The following is a 26,033-nucleotide window of genomic DNA, read 5'->3' as shown; positions in this document are numbered from 1 at the left end:
AAATTATTTAAAGAAGTAGTATGCAAACCTTTTTTTTAAAGCTCGTACTATTTTTATTCAGTGCAGCTGTGTCAAAGTTCCTTACATGAAGATGAAACTACCTTAGGTTAGATTTTTTTTAAAAGAAGTTGTAAGCTCATTATTCCCATTAAAGTGCTGTCTATTGCTTTTAATGTCAACTAAGGTATCTGAGAAACAAACATCAAGTACAGTAGCTGTACTGATTCCTTCCATAGACCGCTCTGTAAGTCCTCTACTTTGTAATCCACAGTAAGACATGCAACTCATATTCAGGAATAAATGGATTTCTTTACTACCTACCAGCAGCTTTAAAGGGTATTTCCTATGGCATGTGCAAAGAAGCATAATCCACTACTCCTTTTTCCAAAATCTGTCTTATATAACAGACTGCAAACACTGTCTCTGAAGATGCGATCGCACATTTCTATATTGCAGCATTCACCATATCATGCGCCTCAAATAGCACAGTTCTGGGCCACTGATCAAGTTCTGTTAATAAGGATTATCTAATAGACATTCTCTCTCCAGTTTGCCTATTTGGATGGGTATGCATGCAAAGCTCTGAAAAGATAAACTCATTTACACACTGAATAGGATAGCTGCACAAACTTTGCACAGCATTGGTCTTAAAGAACCATCTGAGGATTTATAAAATTGTGTAAGTTTTGCTTATTTATCACAGGCCTCCCAGTCTTTTGCAATTAAACTGCTAACATAAAAGGATTCATGCAAGCTCTAAAGCAATGTTGTGAGTCAAGGGCTAATAGGGAGAATATTCAGCAGCTTCCTCTGCCTAAACCTAACTCACTCTATAGTAAAACTACTATATTTACTGAGTAGTTTCAAGTGTGTTACTTGAATTAAGAAATTCAATAACCAATGTAGGTCACTAAAATTTTTCTTCCTCACAGACAACTGACCAAAATGAGATTTGGCAACTTTGCAGACTTCCATTTAAAGTAAAGACACTGTATGGAATGAGTATTTAGAAGACTTTTCTCCTTCAGTCTGTCTCACAGGCACATACAATAGGTTTGCATACAGTTCTGCATGATTTTGTACAGTCCTTTATCTGTCAAATAACAATTAATTCTTTCTTGAAAATGGAAAATCCCTCTATTGTGTCTTGTAAGAACTTTAACTGAATGAATCTGCATACTATATATACACATAATGCATGATGAAAGAACTGAAATCTAAAAAGTTTCTAATCTCTTCTCTTGCTGCTTTCAATAGACAATCATATTAATGTTTCGAGGTGTATATAAATAACAACTGCAATAGCTGCAGTTCATAAAAGTTAATACCTGGCAATTTAATAAAACCTGTCCCTTTCTAATTATTTATAGTAAACAACTACAAGTTTCCTTGATGAAATTAATCGCTAAAATTAATCTTAAATTCATGAGCCAAAGCAAATCACGCCCTAACATCTAAAACATGTAATATAAAATGCACCAGAGTAATCAGACATCTCATTTTTGTTTCTCACGTTTTATACTCCCACCACACAGCCCTGTCAAGGGAAAAACTTAAAACGTGTTTTAAAATTATCCTTCGTTTGCCTTATTTCTCCAGGTGCCGTATCACTAGTACGGTGCTCCCGCACCTCCCCTACAGTTTCAGTGGAGGCTATGTTTGAAGCAATCGATGCAAGCACACTACACACCAGAATAAGGGTAAGGAAAAGGAAATGAAGAGAAATGCATCTTTCCTTTCAGCCATTAATTATAGATCAACCAACTATCACATTGCAGATCACACACCACCACCCCTTCGACCCGGATATTTCACAGACATTGGTTCCAAAGAAGAAAAGCCCATACTTATTGTCACTGTACATGTGCCCGAGAACCCGGCTGGCTGCACTGAAATCTCACGATTTGATGTCTCTAAATATAGACTGCACGGGTTTCCAATGTCGGGAAGAAGCAGAAGAAGAGGACATGGACGTATGACTAAGTATTTCAATTTCGTTCCCCAAGTAACAGAATAATGACAGGGACCACAACAGCCCAGGACTACGTGGAAGAGCAGGGTCTATTCCCCCTCCCCTGGTATATTTATGACTTCACTGCTGTAACGAGTATATCATTGCAGGACGTTAGAGAATCCAGTATTGCTGGTGCCCTACATAAGCAAGCGACTAACGTATAAGGGAAGGGGGGTGGGGGTTGGGGTGGAGGAGGCACAGGAAAAATAACACACTTTGTTACCTCTCCGCTGAAGGCACAAGCAATGTTTCCAGAGCCAGACACAGCTGCCTTCTAGAAAGGAGAGGGACCTTTGCAATGTGGGCACCAAAAGCCAACGCTTGCTAGCACCACCAGAAGCAGAGGAAATAACACAAGAGCAGGAGAGGAGAAACCTGGCACCATTACGATCGCAATTGCACTCACCGAACGGCGTCGACCCTGCCTGCTTTTTCCCAGGCATACACAGCAAATAAAAGGCAAATCCTCAATCCGGTGGGGAAGGTGTGTGCGGCGCCCCCGGGCTTCAGTGCAAGGTCCTGACCTTGCCCAGCTGCAGCATCCTTCGCTTTGTGTTGTGGTACTGCCGTGGGACAACTGCCTGGTGGCGGCGGCGGCTGCGAGGGGAGCGGCTGGCTCCACATCCACCGCCTCTTCTAGGGAGGCAAAGTCTCTGGCTCAGTCTGTGGCGTCCTCCCCCCTCCTCCGGGGCTCTGCCAGGCTCAGCAGCCGCGTTCCGGGGCAGCGGCTGCTGCTTGGCACATCCGCCGCCGGCTGTGGCTGGAGACGATACAGTCACAGCTGCCGCTGCGCTCCCTTCTCCTCCCCTCTCCGGCAGGAGCGCGCGCCTGATGAGCCCGGCTGGGGCGGGCGGCTGCGCTCGCTCTCTCTGGCTCACTGAGACGCCGCCGCCGCCGCCACCTGCGCCTGGCGAGGAGGGGGCGCGAGGCTCCTCCCGGGCTGCGTTCGAGCACCGCCTGGTCCCGGGCAGGCGCGCGCCGCGGGCTTGCGGGGAGTGACAGCGGCAGAGCCCAGGCTGTGCGCCGGAGCGGCCGCGGAGCTGGCCGGGGAAGAGGGGTTCCTTGGCCCGGCTTGCCTCAGCGCTGCTGCCGCCTTTTCCTTTGCCTCCTCTCACAGAAGCCGGGCCGTTTCCCTCCCCGCTCCACGCCCATCCCCACGCGGCAGGGCGCGCACGTTGCTTTGTTTGAAACGGGGCTTCACGAGCAAGGGAGAAGAAAGCCCAGCACCGCAGACCCACAGAAAGCCATGGGCAGCGGAGTGAGGCGGGGGCTTTTGAGTGGGCACGAGTCAATAGCGCAGGTGCGTGTGGGTGAGCAGGACACACCCGGCCAGGGAACAATGCGCTCGCAGGGGCACCCACGCTCAAGAACAGCTGCTGCACATGGGCCAGAGAAGGAGAAGTGGGAAATGCCCTTGAGTTACCCTCCGACGGGAGAGACTGGGGGAGAGCAGAGCCATGCGGCTGAGGTGTTCATGGGAGGCTAGGGCGTGGATGAGCTGGGCAGTCGCTGGTGCTGAGCAACCACCGCAGGCTGGCAACTACCTTCCCAGCGTTACCTGGGCTTGTTCAAACTTCAGGTCAACTAACCCCACCCATGGAGCAATTGCTTACGCCCCTGCTCCTGTCTCCCTCTCTTTCCTCCCCCCCTACTCTGAATCCCCCTCTGACTTGTCTTTAGATGGCAAATCCACTTAAACAATTTTCAGGAGTCTCGTTACAGACTGGCAAAGATGTTGAGGAAACACGACAGACATGTAAATTTAATCCCTTGCTATACGCAGAAACGTATACCCTTGCAACCATAACGCAGCCACCAGCCCCTTGGCGGTGTATTTCCTTGATCAAAGTTTTCTCCCTTGGAAAAGATGTTAATTTTCTTTCCTAGCTGTGACCAGAGCACAGCTATAACAATCAGCGAATCCATGTAGTCAGCTGAGCTGTCAGGGTGATGCGTACCTTTGCTAGCAATTCTTAGCTATACCAGGTCTAAAGAACCTGTATTCTAGTAAATGAAAACGACGTGTTTTTGAGCCTAGAAAGGAGTGGGGGGAGGAGGTTCGGGAGGGAAGGGGGAGAGGGATATGAAGGGAGGGGACGGGTTGTTTACTTTTTCTTTTTTTTTTAATCGTTGAGACCTAAGTACATAATTTAATTTTAGAACAAAGTCATGTAATCGGCCTGTCAACAAATTGTAATTAGCAGGCACTTTCTTAGCAGATCTGAATTTCAAAAATATATTTTCATCCAGACTGAGCAGACTCAGTAATAACAATAATGATTGCCTCCAATATCAGATTTCAGAATGACTCACTGCTGCCACCTTTTGCCTGGTGATTTCCACAGTTTTCCAAAACAACACTAAATCAAACCTTCTTATCAGACATGAAGAGCTCTGTATAAACTGGAACTTTTGTCTCTCTCACCAACAGAAGTTGGTCCGCTAAAAGATGGTACCTCATGCACCTTGTCTCTCTAATACCAGGGGACCAACACAGCTACAACATCACTGCATACATTATTCTTCACTAACATTTTAGTAAAAGTTATTTCCAATATTAATTTTGTGGGGCAATCAGAGACTGTATTTTAGATCATTACTTTGTATTCATATTAACTCCCAATGCCAAAACCATGATAAATTCTTTATATTTGGGTGTGTATTTTTTAGGGCTGTCAAGTGATTAAAACATGATTAATTGCGTGATTAATCACACTTAATAATACCATTTATTTAAATATTTTGGATGTTTTCCACATTTTCAAAGAGATTTCAATTACCTCACAGAACACAGTGTACAGTGCTCACTTTGTTTATTTTTTATTACTAATATTTGCACTGTAAAAAAGAAACGAAAGAATTTGTATTTTTCAGTTCACCTAATACAAGTAATATGGTGCAATTCTTTATCATTAAAGTTGAACTTACAAATTGTAGAATTATGTACAAAAATAACTGCACTCAAAAATAAAGCAATGTAAAACTTTAGAGCCTACAAGTCCAGTCAGTCCTATTTCTTGGCTCAGACAATCCAGTTTATTTACATTTGCAGGAGATAATGCTGCCCACTTCTTGTTTACAATGTCACCTGAAAGTGAGAACAGTCATTCACATGGCTTTTTTGTAGCCAGCATCACAAGATATTTACATGCCAAATGCACTAAAGATTCATATGTCCCTTCATGCTTCAACCACCATTCCATGGGACACGTGTCCATGCTGATGATAGATTCTGCTCAATAACAATCCAAAGGAATGCAGACCGATGCATGTTCATTTTCATTGTCTGAGTCAGATGCCACCAGCAGAAGGTTGATTTTCTTTTTTGGTAGTTTGGGTTCTGTTGTTTCCACATCAGAGTGTTGCTCTTTTAAGACTTCTGAAAGCATGCTCCACATCTCATCCCTCTCAGATGTTGGAAGACACTTCAGATTCTTAAACCTTGGATCGAGTGCTGTAGCTATCTTTAGAAACCTCACATTGCTACCTTCTTTGCGTTTTGTCAGATCAGCAGTGAAAGTGTTCTTAAAAGGAACAACATGTGCTGGGTCATCATCCGAAATTGCTATAACATGAAATATATGGTAGATTGTGGGTATAACGGAGCAGGAGACATACAATTCTCTGCCAAGGAGTTCAGTCACAAATTTAATTAATGCATTATTTTTGTAATGAGCATCATCAGCATGGAAGCATGTCCTCTGGAATGGTGGCCGAAGCATGAGGGGCATACAAATATTAAGCATATCTGGCACGTAAATACCTTGCAATGCCAGCTATTCAAGTGCCATACAAACACCTGTTCTCACTTTCAGGAGACATTGTAAATAAAAGCGGCCAGCATTATCTCCCATAAATGTAAACAAACTTGTTTGTCATAGTGATTGGATGAACAAGAAGTAGGACTGAGTGGACTTGTAGGCTCTAAAGTTTTACGCTCTTTTGTTTTTGAGTGCAGTTATGTAACAAAAAAAAATCTACATTTGTAAGTTGCACTTTCACAATAAAGAGATTGCACTACAGTACTTATATGAGGTGAACTGAAAAATACTATTTCTTTTGTTTCTTTTTTACAGTGCAAATGTTTGTAATAAAAATAATAATAATATAAAGTGAGCACTGAACACTTTGTATTCTGTGTTGTAATTGAAATAAATATATTTTAAAATGTAGAAAACCATCCAAAATATTTAATAAATTTCAATTGGTATTCTATTGTTTAACAGTGCAATTAAAACTGTGATTAATCACGATTAATTTTTTTTGTCACGATTATTTTTTTGAGTTAATTTCATGAGTTAACTGCGATTAATCGACAGCCCTAGTATTTTTGTTTTGCGTCCATATTCCCACTTCTGACTTGTTTTATTTCCCCTTTGGTATTTAATTAGCTAGTGAGGGATTTTGGGAATAAGAAGTGTTTTCTTTCAATTTTAAGATTAAAAAGCAGAATTTAATATGCATTCTACCTTGACACTGCTACATTTCTAAGTGGCTGTAGCCTCAGGAGGACATTTGCTTCTAAATGAAGAAAGAGAAGGCATCACACAAGAGAACCATTCAAAAGAAGATAATCTGGGTCAGAGGGATCCTCTAAAATAAGACGCCACAATAGCTAGTCCTTCTGCAGGACACTTTACAAATTAGAGCTTTATCTAACTCAATCGTCCAGATTCAAATCAAAGGACAACTCTTAACTAAGCAAAAGTTTTGTTTCTCCCCCTCCACCCAATAAGAGCTGTGTTGGAACTCATCTTTCAAGTCTAGGGCAGCTTTAGGGTGAGAGTTTCAAAGGTACCCAAATGATTTTAAGATTGTGCACGTAGGTCACTTAGGAACCTTAAAAATTCCACCTGTAATGCCTAGTATTAACCACAGTGATTAGTACCTTATTTTGGGCTAGGCTGTGGATTTACCACTATCCCTGAAAAAAAGGGAAAATATAAGAGTATTATCAGCTGCACTGGCAAATTCATTAGGGGATCTATGAGCATGCGCCTGCATGCAGAATCAAATCTCTACCCCACTCCTTGAACCTTCCCACTGGCAGTAGCCCAGTCAGAGGAGCATGGGGGCTCCTCTTACTCCCCTGCTTTAGGGCAGAATGCAAGCATCTAGGGCAAGCCACAAACTCGCCCTCTGATTCTTGCACCTTTCTGTTGAGAAAAATCTTTCTATGGGACAGATTGTGCCACTCTTACGCATACAATGTGATAAGTAGTTGCATTTTATTTATTGGGCTACTTGCAGACAAAAGATACTACTCAACATGAGCAAGGGTGACATAAACAAGGTAGTATTCTTAAGAATGGCAGCAGAATCAAGCAATATGTCAAAATTGCCACTCCCAGGGCAATCTACCTTGAAGGTCTTATCCCCTAGTTTGCATCTTCTTTCTGTAGTATATGTTCAACCAAACAAATTGGTTGAAACTATAGTAAAGAACAGAATTATCAGAAACTTAGATGAACATGATTTGTTGGGGAAGAGTCAACATGGTTTTTGTAAAGGGAAATCATGCCTCACCAATCTACTAGTATTCTTTGAGGGGGGTCAACAAGCATGTGGACAAGGGGGATCCAATGGATACAGTGTACTTAGATTTTCAGAAAGCCTTTGACAAGGTCCATCACGAAAGGCTCTTAAGCAAAGTAAGTTGTCATGGATAAGAGGGAAGGTCTTCTCAAGGATCAGTAACTTTTTAAAACAGGGGTGGGCAAAGTATGGCCCAGGGGCTGCATCTGGCCCTTGACACATTTAATCCAGCCCTCAAGCTCCTACCAGGGAGCAGGGTTGGGGGCTTGCTCTGTGCAGCTCCTGGAAGCAGCGGCATATCCCCGTCTGGTTCCTATGCGTACAGGCAGCCAGGGGGCTCTGCATGCTGCCCCCACTCCAAGTGCTGCCCCGACAGCTCCCATTGGCCAGCAAATGGCACCTTCAGATGGGGCAGCACGCAGCAGAGCTGCCTGGCCATGCCTCCACTTAGGAACCAGAGAGGGGACATGCTGCTGCTTCTGGGAGCTGCTTGAAGTAAGCACTGCACAGAGCCTGCACCCGACTCCCTTCTGTGTCCCAACCCCCTACCCCAGCCCTGATCCCCCTCCTGACCTCCAAACCCCTCAGTCCCACCCTTCTACACCCCAGAGCCTGCATCCCCAGCCAGAGCCCTCACCCCCCAACCCGCACCCTGCCCCAGGCCGAAGCCCCTTCCAACAGCCTGAACTCCTAATTTCTGGCCCCATCCCAGAGCCCACATCCCCAGTCGGAGCCCTCACTCCCTCCTGCACCCCAACCCCCAATTTCGTGAGCATTCATGGCCCACCATACAATTTCTATACCCAGATGTGGCCCTCGGGCCAAAACGTTTGTCCACCCCTGGGTTAAAATATAGGAAATAAGGCGTAGGAATAAATGGTCAGTTTTCAGAATGGAGGGAGGTAAATAGCGGTGTCCCCCAGGGGTCTGTACTTGAACCAGTAACTGTACAACATATTCATAAATGATCTGGAAAAAGGGGTCAACAGTGAGGTCAAAACGTTTGCAGATAACTATCTTGAGTAATTTTGCATTAAGTCCAAAGTAGACTGAGAAGACTAACAAAAGGATCTCACAAAACTGAGTGACTGAGCAACAAAATGACAGATGAAATTCATAAGACCGGCCATACTGGGTCCGACCAAAGGTCCATCTAGCCCAGTATCCTGTCTTCCAACAGTGGTCAATGCCAGTTGCCCCAGAGGGAATGAACAAAACAGGTAATCACGAAGTGATCCATTCCCTGTCACCCATTCCCAGCTTCTGGCAAACAGAGGCTAGGGACACTATCCCTGCCAATCCTGGCTAATAGCTGTTAGGATATAGATATTCAGGCCTGTCTACAAACGCCTATACTTTAAGAATTTAGGTGTATTCTTATCACTTGGCTAGTTATAGAGGTATAAAAGAAAGAATCAAAGTCACTGTCTGCCAGTGTAAGGGCCTTCTCTTACTGTGACAGTCTGAGGCCCTGTTCTTAGGCTAAGGCCTTTGGCTAAGCAGCAGAGGCAGCCACAAGCTGGGAAGCGACCGGTCACATCCTCACATTCCAAACTAATCACATTGAAATAAGGTGCTATTGGGCTGTTAGGAATACAATCCTGTCCTGATCATGCCTATCACCTCCAGAGAAAGGGAAGTGCCTAGAAGATGTAAAAGGAAACTTAGTTTGTTAGCATCCTGTCTGGCAAGAACTCACTTATCAATAGCTGGGATGTGAAATCCTCACTTCTGTATTGTTTTGTTATTATAGTTCCCACTTTGCTATTGTTTGTCTGTATAATCTCTGTCTGGTTCTGTGATTGTTTCTGTCTGCTGTATAATTAATTTTTCTGGGTGTAAACTAATTAAGGTGGTGGGATATAATTGGTTACATAATCATGTTACAATATGTTAGGATTGGTTAGTTAAATTTCAGGAAAATTATTGGTTAAGGTATAGCTAAGCAGAACTCAAGTTTTACTATATAGTCTGCAGTCAATCAGGAAGTGGGTGGGTGGGAAATGGGAACAGGGAATGGGGTGGGGAAATTGGAATCATGTTTGGCTAAGGGCAGGAATGGGAACAGGAACACAGGTGTAAGGCTCTGTGGTGTCAGAGCTGGGAAGGGGGACACTAAGGAAGGAAACTGGAATCATGCTTGCTGAAAGTTCACCCGAATAAACATTGATTTGTTTGCACCTTTGGACTTCGGGTATTGTTGCTCTCTGTTCATGTGAGAAGGATTAGGGAAGTAAGTTGGTGAAGGAATAAGCCCCCTAACAATAGCCATTGATGGACCTATCCTCCATTAAATTATCTAGTTCTTTTTTATTCAATGTTGATAAATGCAAAGTAATGCATGTTGGAAAACATAATCCCAACTATACACATAAAATGATGGGTTCTAAATTAGCTGTTAACACTCAAGAAGGAGATCTTGGAATCATTATAGATAGTTCTCTGGAAACATCCACTGAATGTGCAGCAACAATCAAAAAAGCAAACAGAATGTTGGGAATCTTTAGGAAAGAGATAATAAGACAGAAAATATCTATATAAATCCATGGTACGCCCACATCCTGAATACTCCATGCATATCTGGTTGCCCCATGTCAGAAAAGATATATTGGAATTGGAAAAGGTACAGAAAAGGGCAACAAAAATTATTAGGAGTATGGAACATCTTCCATAACTGTGCCCACATATCTATTCAGGGGACACCATCACAGGGCCTAATAACATCAGCCACACTATCAGAGGCTCGTTCACCTGCACATCTACCAATGTGATATATGCCATCATGTGCCAGCAATGCCCCTCTGCCATGTACATTGGTCAAACTGGACAGTCTCTACGTAAAAGAATAAATGGACACAAATCAGATGTCAAGAATTATAACATTCATAAACCAGTCGGAGAACACTTCAATCTCTCTGGTCACGCGATTACAGACATGAAAGTTGCGATATTACAACAGAAAAACTTCAAAACCAGACTCCAGCGAGAGACTGTTGAATTGGAATTCATTTGCAAATTGGATACAATTAACTTAGGCTTCAATAGAGACTGGGAGTGGCTAAGTCATTACACAAGGTAACCTATTTCCCCTTGTTTTTTCCTACCTACACCCCCCACCCCCCTGTTCCTCAGACGTTCTTGTTAAACCCTGGATTTGTGCTGGAAATGGCCCACCTTGATTATCATACATATTGTAAGGAGAGTGATCACTTTAGATAAGCTATTACCAGCAGGAGAGTGGGGTGGAGGGAGAGAAAACCTTTTGAAGTGGTAAACACCCATTTTTTCATGGTTTGTATGTATAAGAACATCTTCTGTATTTTCCACAGTATGCATCCAATGAAGTGAGCTGTAGCTCACGAAAGCTTATGCTCAAATAAATTGGTTAGTCTCTAAGGTGCCACAAGTACTCCTTTTCTTTTTGTGAATACAGATTAACACGGCTGTTACTCTGAAACCCATTAATATGACTGGGACTTTTCAGCTTGGAAAAGAGACAACTCAAGGGAGATATGAGAGAGGTCTATAAAATCATTACTGGTGTGAAGAACGTAAATAAGGAAGTGTTATTTACTCCTTCTCATAACTCAAGAACTAGGGAACACCAAATGAAATTAATAGGCAGCAGGTTTAAAACAAACAAAAGGAAATATTTCTTCAAACAACACACAGTCAATCTGTGGAACTCTTTGCCAGAGGATGTTGTGAAGGCCAAGACTATAACAGGGTTCAAAAAAACTGGGTAAGTTCATAGAGGATAGGTCCATCAACGGCTATTGGCCAGGATAGGCAGAAATGGTGTCCCTAGCCTCTGTTTGCCAGAAGTTGGGAATGAGTGACAGGGGATGAATAACTTGATGATTTACTGTTCTGTTCATTCCCTTTGAAGGACCAGGCATTGGCCACTGTTGGAAGACAGGATACTGGGCTAGATGGACCTTTGGTCTGATCCACTATGGCTATTCTTATCTTCTTATATAGACATTACACATTTTCCTCCCTTTTTCTGGTTGTGCTAGAGGAAAATAGTACAAAGTATTATTCAAAAAGATTTTATTTAACCACAAATTAATAATGAAGACATTATGAACAGAGGATTCAAGACTCTCAGATTAACCCAAAATGTACTGATTCTGTTTTGGTGTATATTCCAAATTCCCTTTTGTGGGAAATTTCCTTTTTTTTTTCCTTTCTTTTTTTTTTTTTGGCCATTGACAATGGCAGCACGATTTGGTTGTTAATTTTTACCACTAATAATGTCTCCCAGGATTCTCAAAATCATCATTAAACATTTCCAGTAAGTACCAGAAACATTTCCAACAAACATGAGCAAATACGGCTTTTGACTTCTAGTTATTACTTCAGGTGTCTAGACTAATCCTATAAAGCCTGCCTCTATTGACTTCAGTGGGAGTTTAGTTTGTAGAACAATTGTGGAATTGGGTCCTCAAAGATCATATAAAAGCCAACTTTTCCAAGTTAGGTGCCAACAGTTAGATACCAAGTTCATATTTAGTCACCTACTTTTAAATGTCTGATTTTCAGAGGTGCTGAGCACATACAATTCCAGTTTACTTAAATGGACAATGTCAAGCTGAATGTTTAGCCATTGACAAATTTTAACTTTAGTTAAATTAGTAGATTCAATTTTAGTTGATTTTTCAGAGAGGTATTATTTTCCTGCATGAACTAATCAAGGCATCAAGGTCTATTATTTTTATTTTAATATTTTTAAGAGAAAGAAATAATTTATTGCTTATTCCCTTTTTCCAGTTCCTCTTTTTCAAAAATTTCTTTAGTGTGTCATTTAAACATTCCTTGTAGATCCAAAGGTTTCAATATTTTCTGAATGGCAAAATAATGAATTAAAGTATATCCTATACCAGAACTGTGCCACCTGTCTCACTCCCAGGAACTTTATGGAAGTCAGATGTGTATACAAAGTAGGTGACAACTGGACTACTTCCTTCACTCAATAGCACCAATTTGTCAACACATAATGCAGAGTTTATAAAAGGATTGCAATGTAGGGACAGGTGGGATAATGCACCTGCTTCAGCTCTGTACTCACTTTCTTTTCTTCTACTATTTGAAAATGTCCACCAACACTGAGATCATTTTATAGAAAAGGCAGTTTAAGATTTTTTTCTCCATTCTTCTGCTAAAGAAGAATTGTGTCTAATATTCTTGAGAGATTTATGAAGCTAACCTTTATATTACTCAGGCATTATGCCACCTGGGAGAATATTCCATAAACGAATGGACTTCACTTAGTTTCCCGCAGTATGAAGGTTTATAATACTCAAATGAAAAACTGATCTTTCCAGAGAACTTTCTGTGAATCTTAAGAAAGTGGTGCCTAAGGCCCAGATCCACAGAAGCTCTTAGGCAATGCTGAGCATTTCAAAGTTTAACTTTTAGATGCCTAGAAAAATCACAGGAACAACATTTTGATCCACAAAGCCTGGGTTATATGCCTAGACTCCTTATAAAATGGATAGGCAGAGACAAGTGCTTGCAATGCAATCTACAAAAGCCATCATGCTGGGTGGGGAGGTGTCTTAACTAGCCAATGGAAGAGTCTGATTAGAGGGGCATGATCTAAGCCCCACCCCCTCACAGAGGGGGAGCCTAAGGCCTGGTCTACACTGCGGGGGGGGGGGGGAGTGGCAGGGGAGCAGGGCTCGTTAAGTCAGTTTAAGTTACACAACTTCAGCTACGAAAATAGCGTAGCTGAAGCTGACATTCTTAGAGCTACTTACCGCGGTGTCTTCACTGTGGTAGGTCAATTGCTGTTGCTTCTCCGTCGACTCCGTGTATGCTTCTTGTTCCGGTGGAGTACCAGAGTCGATAGGAGAGTGCTCGGTGGTCGATTTATCGCGTCTTCACTAGATGCAATAAATCGACCCCCCACTGGATCGATCGCTCTGGAGGTCAGTGTAGACATGCCCTAAGTCTGGGCTGCAGGGAGGCATTTATCTCTATGTCTAATCCATAGCCAGGAACCCTTCTCCTGGAGTCATCCAAGGCATTTCTTACAGGAATGAGTTAGGTATCTGCCTTTCTCCACACCAAATAGCTGGAGGGGGAGGAGAAGCTCACCCTATAATCTTTAGCCCTGTGGTTAGAGGACTCACCTGGGACATGTCTAAGTCCCCTATGTGCTTGCGGGAAAGAAAGGATTTGAATAGGGGTATCCCAAACCTCTCAGTAGGGTACTCTAGCCATTGGTCTCTTGGGTATTCTGATGTATGGGCCCCCTCACTGTCTCCTGTTGAAGCTGTTCCACTTTGCATAACTAGTTAAAGAATTATTGGAGTAGGGGAATTGGACCCTGGGTCTTCCATATGGATGTACTCACCACCAGGATGTAGAATCATTTTCATCCTTGCTCTCTCTGTGGCCCAGTGACTTATTAACTATTTATACACAGTGGAACAAATTCAACAGGAGAGGCTGAGGAAGCCCCACATCAGAATATCTGTATCCACACCCCAGGTAAGTGCTCTAACCACTGGGCTAAGTTGTAAGATGGGCACCTCCTCTTCCAACCAGGGTATGAATGGAACCCAATACAGTAGATGACCTCTACTTGGATTGGGCCTCACAGATGAGACAGATCCTTTTGTATCTATCTTCCCCTGGTTTTGTGGATTGCATTGGGGCTTAGGCAGGAGATAGGCATCTGGACACCTAGAGTGAGGCAACGATGTGAATGTTCAGAGGCAGAAACTTAGGCACCTAGCAAATTTCCACAGAACAAATTTACATGCTGAGTGAGTTTAGGCACCTGCAGGGTTAGGCAGCGCCTATGTGGGAGTTTTGTGGATTGCTGTGGTACCTTATACTGGGACTTAGGTGCTTAAGTATGCTGTTTAGGTGCCTTAGTACCTTTGTGGATCTGACCCTGTTTGCCTAGTGCAACAGAGATAGACCCGCAATCAAGATTTAGTGGAACCTATCCTGATCTCAGTTACACACATGCAAATCCACTGAAGGCAATGAAAATACATTACTATAATCTAAAGCAAAAATTTTTCCTATAATTTTTAAGATGCCATAAACAAATATCCTTGTTCAGTCCACAAAAAGGCTCAAGTCCAACTATCTTCCTCTCTGCAGTAGGGCAGAAAGTTAGCACAATCTCTTGAAGAATATATGTAGAAATACATAAAATAGTATGCCTATGGTCTGTTACTTGATATCATAACAAACCTTTTGCCTATAGAGTATAAGCTTTGGAGAAAAATTAGCATTAATTTAGAATTAGTGGATAGTTCTGAGAAGATTAACAACCAGATACAAAGTCCATTGACTATAATGGGTATTGGATCAGGTTCTAAATCAGGTGAAATTTTTATCTCGATAATTGGCTAAGAGCATTAGCTTATTCATTAATTTATCCTCTGTTCCTAATGTTGTACGGGGAGACTTTGGCAAAACAGTAAAGTGCTTGAAACCACTATGGCTTATTGCTAAAAGCAGCCAAGTCAGCAAGCTGAAAATTGGCCATTCAGCAGTCTCAGTTTAACCAAAGCAAGGGGGGGGGGTGTTGGGTGCCACAGAAAGGGCACTTGACCCTGCATCCTTCCTGATAAGAATTGTGTTGAAGTTGCTGATACATGCATCTTAGAAGAGCAGGATGTGCCCCAGGAATGTCTATTGGGGCCTCAAGGCTGCAAACTCTGGAAAAACCCACACCTGGTTAATTGATAATCAGAAGGAGCCTCTTGCTTGCCCATTGGAACTGCTTGCTTAACAAGTTTTCTTTAAGGGACATGCCATTCTATTACTAATGTATAAATAAGGGGGGGGAAATTTGAGGTAGTGGGATTCTTCGGGACTGGACTCTCCCTCTGGATGCATCCTGTGTTCCCCACCAGCAGACAGGCTGCCGCTGTGCCACTCGATGGCCACACTCAGCTTTGGTAATTATCGAGGGTTGGGGGTGTTTTACTAACCTCTTGTGGACGTGTGTATAAGTGCTTGAGACTAAGTAAAGTTTAGCTTTAAGTGAAAGCACTCCTGTGTTGTCCTGTTTGTGCCAGCCATCTATTGGTCGGACGGCCGTGTCTCCCCTGATTTATTTCCTGATACCACCTCACACAGAGTAAACATTACCAAGAGCTTTGGGTTGAAAGAACTCTGGGTAACAATGTCTCTGCTTTTGCTTAGGAAGGTGCCTGTTACAATCAATCCTAGAAGCTTGCTTACATTTCATATTACACATCACTTACTTAGTGTTAGGAATAAAATGCTTGAAGATTGTGAAGTCATCTTTGTTACTAAGAGCCCAATACTACACTAAGTTATGCACAGCTCCCATTGAGTTCAATGAGGGTCATGTGGGTATAAATGAAGTCAAGACTGGGTGTTTCCATGGAGAAAAGATTGTTTTCTTCCTGATTACAGTCTCAAGTTGGTACTGAGGAAGACTTTGGCTGAAATTTAGACTATTTTGTGAACTATGAAAATCAACTAAGCTATATTAAAATGATATGTTTAGGGCAATAAATTAAAGCCTTGTTGCTGCTGTTTGTTTCCTTTTTCCAAATAAAAGTGGAATTGTTTAAACTTCATAACATCCAATAGAACAGACATATTTCGGACTGGAAGGAACGTTCCTCTGTTGGCATATGTAGCACTGTGTCTTATGAAAGCCAAAAAGGGAATGGACTTGGATGTCTATATGGGTCTGCTGAGTCAACTTTGATGTCGTCTTTCTGCTATTTGGCTCAGATGCAAATATTATCATTAAAGAAGCTAAGTTAACACTGGATGGTGTGCAACTAAAATTTTCTGCAATGCTGTTTTCTTACTATAGATTTTTATGACTTTGTAAAATGTTATGCAGTACTATGTGCACATTGACTTATTTATCAGCAGCATACACACAAATTCTTGGATGGATTTTTTTTTAACCAGAGCTTCAACTCACAGCTGAGAAACTGAGTGGAGTTACAGCAGCTCAGTGGAGGTGCAGTTGCATTTGGATGAGGTCATGGGATGTTCGCATGAAAAGATTTTTCTGACAATTTTCTTTTAAAAGTATTATTTCCTGATCTATGGCATACCTGGTTTTAACTCAGTTTATTTATGTGTATTGAAGCAGAATGGTTAGGTTTGTTGTTGCACTTTTGTGCCCTATTTGATTGTCAATATGAAGATACAAATTTCATTTAATTTGTAAATCCTGTAGACTGTGTTTTGTATGAATCTGCAGGTTCACTTGAAGATCCAGAATCTACATGAACCCAAACACCGAACAAAACTCACATCCTCCGATGCCCCAGAAATGGCCATCATACCTTTTCATGCTTTCAGTGGGGAGGCCTACTGTTCTCTTGTGCATGTATGGTTCCCTTTCCTTTCTTTTTGGGCTTTTAAGGAGCATTTGGTGGCTGCTTCATCCCAGCAGGATGTTTGGGTAGGAAAAGGGGGTCTGTCCAATATAGGCTGATACCCTAGTCCACATGGAACATAATGAGATAGTGGGAGAGAGGCCCCTATCGCTAATGAATCAGTGGCACTGGTGCCCTTTAATCTCTAGCACTGTAGCTGGGGAACCAGGAGGGATCCTAGCAACAGCAACCTTGGGATCATGAGTCATCACTTCCCTAGAGTACCATTGTTAAGGAACTCCATGAATATCCTACCTACCAAGGGAGAATTGTGGAATGTCTGGTGCCATGAAGATTCTGCCCTTATTCCCTCAAAGCCTCCCTCCAAAGACCCTGACTGGACATGGGCATGACATGTCAACCATCCCTGTCAAAAACCTACAGTTAAGGGTATCCTAAAATCCCTCCTTTACCTGTAAGGGGTTAAGAAGCTCAAATAACCTGGTTGGCACCTGACCAGAAGGACCAATGGGGAAAGAAGATACTTTCAAATCTGCGGGGGTGGGGTGGGGAGGGTTTTTGTTTGTGCTCTCTGTGTGTTCCCTTTTGAGACAAAGAGAGAGACCAAACAGGTAATCCAGCTCCTACTGAAATGATACATCTAAAATTACAGAAATTGTAAGTAATAGCAAGGAAATGCTCAGATTATCTTTTGTTTTAGTGTGTGAGTTTTCCCTATGCTAAGAAGGATGTTTATTCCTGTTTTGTAACTTTGAAGTTGAACCGAGAGGAGAATCCTCTGTGTTTTACATTTTTTTTATTACCCTGTAAAATTACCTTCCATCCTGATTTTACAGAGGTGCTTCTTTTACTTTTTTTTTTAAATATAATAAAGTTCTTCTTTTAAGAACCTGATGGGTTTTTAGTGTGCTAAAAAACCAAGGGTCTGGTCTGTGTTCACCTTGTTAATCTATTTGGTTGGTATATTATTCTCAAGCCTCCCCAGGAAAGCGGATGAAAGGGTTTGGGGGGATATTTTAGGGGGGATAGGGCTCCAAGTGGCCCCTCCCTGTTTGTGTAAATCACTTGGTAGTGGCAATACCGTCCAAGTACAAGGAAAGGAATTTGTGCCTTGGGGAAGTTTTTAACCAAAGCTAGAGGGATATAAACTTGGGGGATCTTTCATGCAGGTCCCCACATCTGTACCCCAGAGTTCAAAATGGGGAGGGAACCGTGACAATCCCTATAAAAACTCTAGGGAAATTGCAGGAGGTCACCATACTCAACAAGATGGTGTCACAGCCCCCACAGACTCACTGAAGATACCTAAGGCAAAGTGGCAACAGTGTCCTAGAGCAGAGCAGATGAGTGAAGGAGAATCATTTAGGGGAGCCCATGGGGAAGGTTTTGGGGGGGGGAAGAGAGAACTGTGTGAGCACTATCAGCTCAACTTTGAGACTCTGTTCTGAACCTGTGCTGAGGCCTTGAACCATAACACATCATAGAACTTTAACCCGCCTGGCTTTCCTCTGAGTTTTGCATTATATGCAACCCTTGTATAAAACCATTCATTAAAACCTGTCAAAATGTCCATGTCTTCTGTTGGATTTATGTGTGAAGCAATGTGGTCTAGTGGATAAAGAATAAAACTAATAGCTATAATCTCTTGAATTCTAATTTCAGGTTGGTCATAGTCTTGTTGTGTTGATTAGGTCAGTTTAACCTCATAGTTTTAATTTCCCTATCTGTAAAATGGGGACAATTATACTTTCCTTTAAAGTATGAGAACTAATTAGTTTGTTTTTGAATAATACTTTACAGATGTAAAGCACTATAAGTCCTAAATATTATTTTTCCTGTGTGAAAAATATCATTCATTTGGGAAGTCCATTTAGAGACAATAATTTGCATGACTTTATTTCTTGTCTGATTTGATATGTGTGAAGGCATCCATTTTCTGCTTACCCTACGTTCAGTTGAATATTTTAGTAGTTGATGGTATGTGCAATATACTTTGTGATGCGTGCCTAGAGCAAGCTATGTAAATCATCTTTCAGATTTTTCATAAAGTGAAAATTAAAAGAAAGAATTAAAGTGACTCCTTCAGTAGAAAAGATTATCCTAACACCTATTCAGGTGCTAATTAACTCTATCAGCAAGTCCATGGATGGTCAGATAAACAATTATAAATATAACATCGCTACAAATAGATGGTTTAACAGTCAACTTGTGCCTGCATATAAAGGATTATCATTTAAACAACATCTGCCATTAATTTCCTAAATTAGTTAATATTTTCAGCATGATTTTCTTTGAAGTTTTGTAAAATTGCAGTTGACCCCGTTAATCATGAACGGCTAGATTGAGAGTTTACTTTCAGTCAATAGTAAAAGGGAACACCTCTTTTGCTATCCCAAGGGCAGATTAGGGAGAGAATTGTGATTCAGGGTCACAGTTCTCTATCTGTCTTCCCACTTTACTCCAAGGAGCAAGTTGTTTTTTACTGGTTGTAGTGGGCCAATGACCCACTGGTGCAGCGCCTCCTGTTGGTCGTCCTGGAAATTAGCTCTTCAGCCTCCAGAGCACCCTCTTCAGGTCAGTGTCTCGCCTGCTGCTGGCCCCCCGTGTCCCTCCCAGACCCCGATGCCCCTCTGCATCAGGGTTCTGCCCCCTGCAGTAACCCACAATCTGCATCTCCCCACCCAGGGGAACCCCCAATCCTCTGTCCCCACCTTGCCTCAGTGGCTACTGCCAGTTACCATCTAGCCCCCGCTAACGGGGGACACTGCAGTCTGTAAACCACTCATCATCGGCAAGGAGGGGTTGGACCAGCTGCCTCTGCCTTTTCCCAGGCTACCCCTCTGTAGCCCCAGTACCTTTCCTGGCCTTTATCAAGGCCTGCAGCTTTGGGGTTTTCCAGGCTAGAGCTCCCCCACTCCTCTGGCCTTTCCCCAGCCCTGCTCCACTCTAGGTACCCTGCTCAGCTTCCAGGCAGACAGGTCCCTCTCTCTCTCTGCAGCTAGAGAGAGACTCTTTTTTTGAGCTCCTGGCTCACAACCCTTTTATAGGGCCATCTGTGGCCTGATTGGGGTGTGGCCCCAGCTGTGGCTGCCTTCCCAATCAGCCTAGCCTTTTCTCTCAGCCCCAGCCCTCTCCAAGGGCTGGATTTAACCCTTTCCAAGCTGGAGTGGTGTGACTGCCCCGCTACGCTGGTCAATGCAAATCTCAGTTGACTTTCCTCACCATGCCTGGAATAGCCAATTTTCCACCTTTGTCTGTATAGTCCCCACCAACCTCTTATCCCTCTCTCACTGTGACCTATGATGCAATTAGGCAACCCAGAGGAATAAAAGAGTTCCATTGCATGGGTATATAGAGCAAACCATCTCATTGCCCAAAATGTTAGCATAGAGGTAAATTAGGTTAAACTCTAGTTAAAATTCATGACATTTACACAAGTATCAATAAAACAGTTTTTGCCTGGATAATTAAAACTCCTTGGCCATCATTGACCTTCTCTGATACATGGAAACTAAAAGAGCTGGCTAGCTAAGGTCTCAATCCTGCAAGCAGCTCAGTTCAGTCAGACCACTGTCCCTATCCACTGAGTTAAAATGGGCTCCACATGGGTGTCCCACCAACCTGGGCTCCCACTCACCCTGTGATGCTGTGAAAAGCAGCAAACCTCTGGCAGATACTGCATTCACACAGACATCCACAGGCAGGGACACACCCAGATGAGTTACATGAATGCTTCTCCCAGCCAATCATGAACTAACAATAGAGAAGCTCCAGCCAATTCCCCCAGCTCCCCAACTTTGCTTCCCTGAGCTGTACCATCCTGCTTTGGTCAGAAGAACATTAATAATTTAGTCTGTTCCTCCCTCAGTGTGGAGAGGACATGCACCAGTTTTTTGTTCCTGAGCTTAGTTTGCCCAAGCACTTCAAACAAAGTACACTGTTTTAGGTAAAATATAAAACAGGTTTATTAACTACAGAAAAATGGACTAAGTAAGTCTAAGTGGTAGGCTTAAAGGATAGAGATGGTTACCAAAGAATATGAAAATAACATCACAATCTAAGTTCTATAAAGTAAATAGGATTTGAATCAAGCAGTGCCTCACCCTGATAGATAGTACAATCAGGTTAAAGATCTTCAGTACACAGGCTAGAATACTTCTCCAGCCTGGGACCAATAGTCTTTAGGATAGTTCTTGGGAGTGTGGTTTCCCTTTAATGGGCCATCAGCATGGCTGGCTCCGCTGTTGTTGCACCTGAAAGGCTGGTTGTGGGTGTTCCCAACCTCACAGTATATTTCAGTAACACTCATATAGAAAAACTTCAAATATCATGATAGCACATACAATACAACAGGATATTAATGTTCAAAAGATCAAGACTTTTAGAATGGTATATCACAAGGCATATAATCATAATTATATCACCATGCTGAATATGGGGGTTCCAGGGTGCTGCTTTGAGGTACAGAATGCCACAATGAGTATATATATGTAAACTGATACTGATTATGTTGCCTCTTCAGCATCTAGTTTAAAGAAAAAATATTAATGCTTCTTTATGGACTTATATCCTGTGCCACTACAGCACTAAAGGGATTAATGTATATGAAGACCTCAGCAGTTGGAAATCATAAATTCAAAACCTCGGTTCTGTGTAAGAAAGTAATCACAATTTATCATCACCAGTTTTGTCAGCAGTATGATGTCAACTCAGCTAAAAAGTACGATCTAGTATTAACTGTTCAAAGCATGTTTATCCCTATTAGTGTCAATTGAAATTCCTCATTGCAAGTATTCCTTAATACATTTAGAGCTGCTAAAGCATTTAGGATTAAGGTATAACACTACCAGAATGGTATTACACATCTTCAGATGCCTTTTCCTCTCTATGGTGCATATACATTAGTTAAATCTCCAAACATCTTTCCTGAAAGCCTTGTGATGTAATCATCGCATAAAGCTTGACCCCACAAGGGACGACATGGGGCTCTTCCTTGTGCTTTCTTTGTGCCAGCCTACTTGCTGGATCATACACTCCTGGTGCAGAAGACAGGGTTCCTACTGGCAGAGTAGCTATTGTCAAGGTCAACTGGGGCAAGCTGGATCTAAATTCTGCAGCAAGACACTCTGGCTTCTGCAGCACTCTGGTGAAGCTGAATGGAAATTTTGTAGCAGATTAAGATAAATACAAAAAGTGGTGCTTATATTGAATTAAATACGGAAATGAATGATACAATCAGTGCAGTGTCCCTTATGTTGTTTATTTTTATATACAATCCAATTTGCCAACAATTTTTCTATGTGATATAGATTTCTATATTGACAACACATCAGCTGCATTGTAGAAGTTGTTGCAGATTTTTTCAGACAGCTGTAAATTTTAAAAACAGGGTGAAGATTGTGTGGGACATTTTTTCACCCAGGAAAGTATAGGAGGTGACTTGGATTATTTTGCATTGCACAGGAGATCTGCTTGCTATTTCCCCCCCCCCCCCCCCATGTAGTCCTTGGATAGTATCGTCTCTATATCAGGAAGATAGTCATGTTGGGGTGAAATCAGGGTTTAAGGGCTGTGGCCTCCTTATGCTGGACATTCAAAATAGCTGCTAAGCTGCTCTTTTGTTGTCCAAAGTTACTTTACCCTTAGACCAAGAATGGTGTAACTACCCGTTTTGGGGCTGATACACTCCATCAACCTTTGGGGGCGGGGAGGAGGTGTGTTGCAGCCCTGTGGTTGAGTTTAAAGGGGTTCCCTGTGTCTCAGGGCGGTGCAGCCTGATACGTAGAATCAATAATAGCCCCTGCTGTCAGGGCGGTGTGGCCTGCTTGCCAGAGTCAGTACTACAGGTGTCAGGGTTCCTTCCTCACTCTGAACTCTAGGGTACAGATGTGGGGACCCACATGAAAGACCCCCTAAGCTTATTCTTACCAGTTTAGGTTAAAAACTTCCTCAAGGTACAAACTTTGCCTTGTCCTTGAACAGTATGTTGCCACCACCAAGTGTTTTAAACAAAGAACAGGGAAAGAGACCACTTGGAGATGTCTTCCCCCCAAAATATCTCCCCAAGCCCTACACACCCCCTTTCCTGGGGAAGCTTGAGGATAGCATCCTAACCAATTGGTTACAAAATCATCAAAGACCCAACCCCCTGGATCTTGGAACAATGGAAAAAAAATCAGTCAGGTTCTTAAAAGAAGGATTTGATTTAAAAAAAAAGAAAGGTAAAAATCATCCCTGTAAAATCAGGATGGAAAATACTTTACAGGGTATTCAGATTCAAAAACACAGAGGATCCCCCTCTGGGTAAAACCTTAAAGTTACAGAAAACAGGAATAAACCTCCCTCTTAACACAGGGAAAATTCACATAAAACAAAAGATAACCTAATTCGTCTTGCCTGGCTTACCTATACTGGTTGCAATATTGGAGACTTGGATGAGGATGGGTTGGAGAAGATGGATTTCTGTCTGGCCTCTCTCAGTCCCAAGAGAGAACAACCACGTAAACGAAGAGCACAAAACAAAAGCCTTCCTTCCTCCAAGATTTGAAAGTATCTTGTCCCCTTATTGGTCCTTTGGGTCAGGTGCCAGCCAGATTAGCTGAGCTTCTTAACCCTTCACAGGTAACAGGATATTGCCTCTGGCCAGGAGGGATTTTATAGCACTGACCCTTTATATTTATGACAACAGGTGAGCTGGGACACCACCCTGGGGCGGATGGTAGCCAGGATAGGGGAACCAAGGCCTGCCCTCTCCACCAGAATCCAACCTAGGACCCTGTTGGTGACAGGTTTATTTGCCACCAGCTCTACTGGGGTCCAACCAAAACACAGGGAGCCTTCATCTGGTTCTGTCACCATTTCCCCACAAAACCTCACTGTGTCACTTCCTACTCAAGTCTCTGGAGTCCTCCGTCTCTGAGGCTCTCTGGTCTCTCCACTCTCCGCAACGTCCCTGTCTGTGTGTCGGGGTCTATCTCTCTCCAGCTGGCCTCTGCATCTTGGAGTATAGGCAGGCCTATCTCAGGAGCTATCGACACACCTCCTTCCCCACCCGCTGTCAGCCCCAACTGAGCTGTTCTGCTGCCTTTTATATCTTGGCTCCAGCTGAAGCATGCCCAGCAGAGCTTTGGGTGTGTATGGCCTCCTTGGCTAAAAGAGAAGAGTTAATCCCTGCTGTACCAGTGTGAGGCTGATACACCCCGTCATACTGCCTTTACATAGGGAGTCAAAAGTCATGGTACCATTGGTACACATATATGTATTGTACTCGAGTGGTCATGAAACTCACTATAGTTAAGGTTACAAAAAAGTTATAGTACCCTGTTGAGTCAAATATAGGATAGGTTGCTTAAAAAGGGTCATTTTCAGAATTTTTAGAAGTACAGATTGAATGCTACAGACCGGATCCCTTTCACAGAAAGCTGTCATTGATAAATGTGCTTTGGGCATGAAAAATGTTAATTTGCCTGATATTTAAAGTTTTCCACATCATGGTCTTTCACATGGGACATCATAGATTTTATTGTTGGTGATGTTAGAGCTCAAGAATGAAGGAGTTGAGGGGCAACAGACTTGATTCCCCATCCATTAATCCCTCTCAGGTTGTTATTTCCATTCATCTCCTTCTCAGTTTTCCCTGCCCTCCTCTGACTCATCTCTTTTTCTTTGTGATAATTTTTAATGTTACTTTTCAACACGTCAAAAAAAGAGATAGGGGCACTGAGGGAGAAAGAGAGGAGTGGGAGCCCTCAAGTGGGGGCAGACCTCTCCCTTCCCCCTATCTTTGCTTTTCTCTTTGTGGAGTAAAATGCTATTCAAGGTGAGTATGGACCTCAAAATCTGGCCCAATGTCTTTTCAATAAAACTACTCTATTTTTGTAAAATCCTGTAATTTATGTATTACCATACACCTGGCCTCCATTATTTTTAACTTTGTGAAAACATTTCATCTCCATCAACATGTCTGCATAATATAATGGTAACTGAATTTTGTGTACTGCTAGCTTTGATGCAAGAAGAAAACATCTTATTATTGCTGTCTATTTTCATATGCATCTCTACAAAATAGTTATTTTTAAAATATCTCAACTGTATGTAAATTAATTCATCAATGTAACACTATTTCTAAGCCTTCTGAGATCAATCAAGGAAGGAGAGACATTTTAAAAAATAAAAACTAAGGAACATAATTTAAAACAGATTTATTTCATCTTTAGCTTCAGTGAGCTCAAAACTCACTCATAAAAGGTTTACTGGCTGTCATGTATTTAGTGTTTCGAAGCTGATGTTGGAAATTCCAGTAAGGTCTTGGGATTGGTGAAGATTTGCAAACCTGCTTTTAAAAATATTTGTTTTAAAACTGCTTAATTAAAACATTTCATGCTGTGATACAATACAGCCGTAGCAAAGATTTTCTAAATTAAAAGTATACTTTTCATTTATTTTTTTTCATATTTAATCCAGACATTGTCATAATTTCAGACCACTGAATTATATTACATTTTTGTACAATATGTGCCATAGTATGTATCCAAACCCAGGGCCAGATCTTGAAACTCCTGCAACTCCTTTCAAAGTCGCATAATATTGCAGCAGCAATTGCAGGCACTCAGCAGAAGCTCAGCTTCCACTAGTCTCAGAATCTGGCCCCTGTTGAGGGTTTAATCAGGGTAAATTGTGATCACTTTGCTTAGTCTAGCAATTTGAAAGTCTGTAAGATGATAAAAGCTCATTATAAATAAACTGTACAAGATATTTTAAAAAGTTATTTTTAGATTAAAGATGGCATTTCTGAACATACTACTAATGGTAGCTATCTTGCTAAAATAAGTGATGTTATGTGAAACATTGGGCTCTCTTACTACTGCCAGTCAGAGATTGTATAAGACTCTGCATCTCTATAGTATCCTGGTTTAATAATCATACTGACTTGACTTCAGTGGGCTTTGGATCAAGCCCATGAAGAACTCATGCTGAACTTGCTCTGGTGACACAAATGGGCTTTGAAGCTTCTCTAAATGGAGAGCTTAGCATCTTTCTGGCATGGAGGGATCCCTTACTGGCATAGAGATCGCATAGGGTTGTGCCCTTGGGGGTCCATGATTAGAGAGTGTAAATTAGAG

At 42.2% G+C, this 26,033-nt stretch overlaps 1 protein-coding gene across 3 annotated transcripts in view; it reads right to left on the bottom strand.

Moving 5' to 3' along the window:
* Positions 1-2,861, bottom strand: part of CTNND2 (catenin delta 2) — a 1,187,410-nt gene extending 1,184,549 nt beyond the window's left edge. For all 3 annotated transcript variants that reach the window (XM_073332333.1, XM_073332332.1, XM_073332334.1), the window contains exon 1: positions 2,421-2,861. Coding sequence is in view for 2 of the 3 variants with exons in the window: in XM_073332332.1 (XP_073188433.1) it covers positions 2,421-2,457 (37 nt within the window). In the remaining variant the exon portion in view is untranslated. The remainder of the gene's footprint in view (positions 1-2,420) is intronic.
* Positions 2,862-26,033: the final 23,172 nt, after the last annotated feature.

This window comes from Lepidochelys kempii, chromosome 2 (assembly GCF_965140265.1).
Source record: "Lepidochelys kempii isolate rLepKem1 chromosome 2, rLepKem1.hap2, whole genome shotgun sequence".
NCBI lineage: Eukaryota > Metazoa > Chordata > Testudines > Cheloniidae > Lepidochelys > Lepidochelys kempii.
The sequence above is the reverse complement of the archived record's forward strand: the minus strand, read 5'-3'. Positions and strand labels throughout refer to the sequence as shown.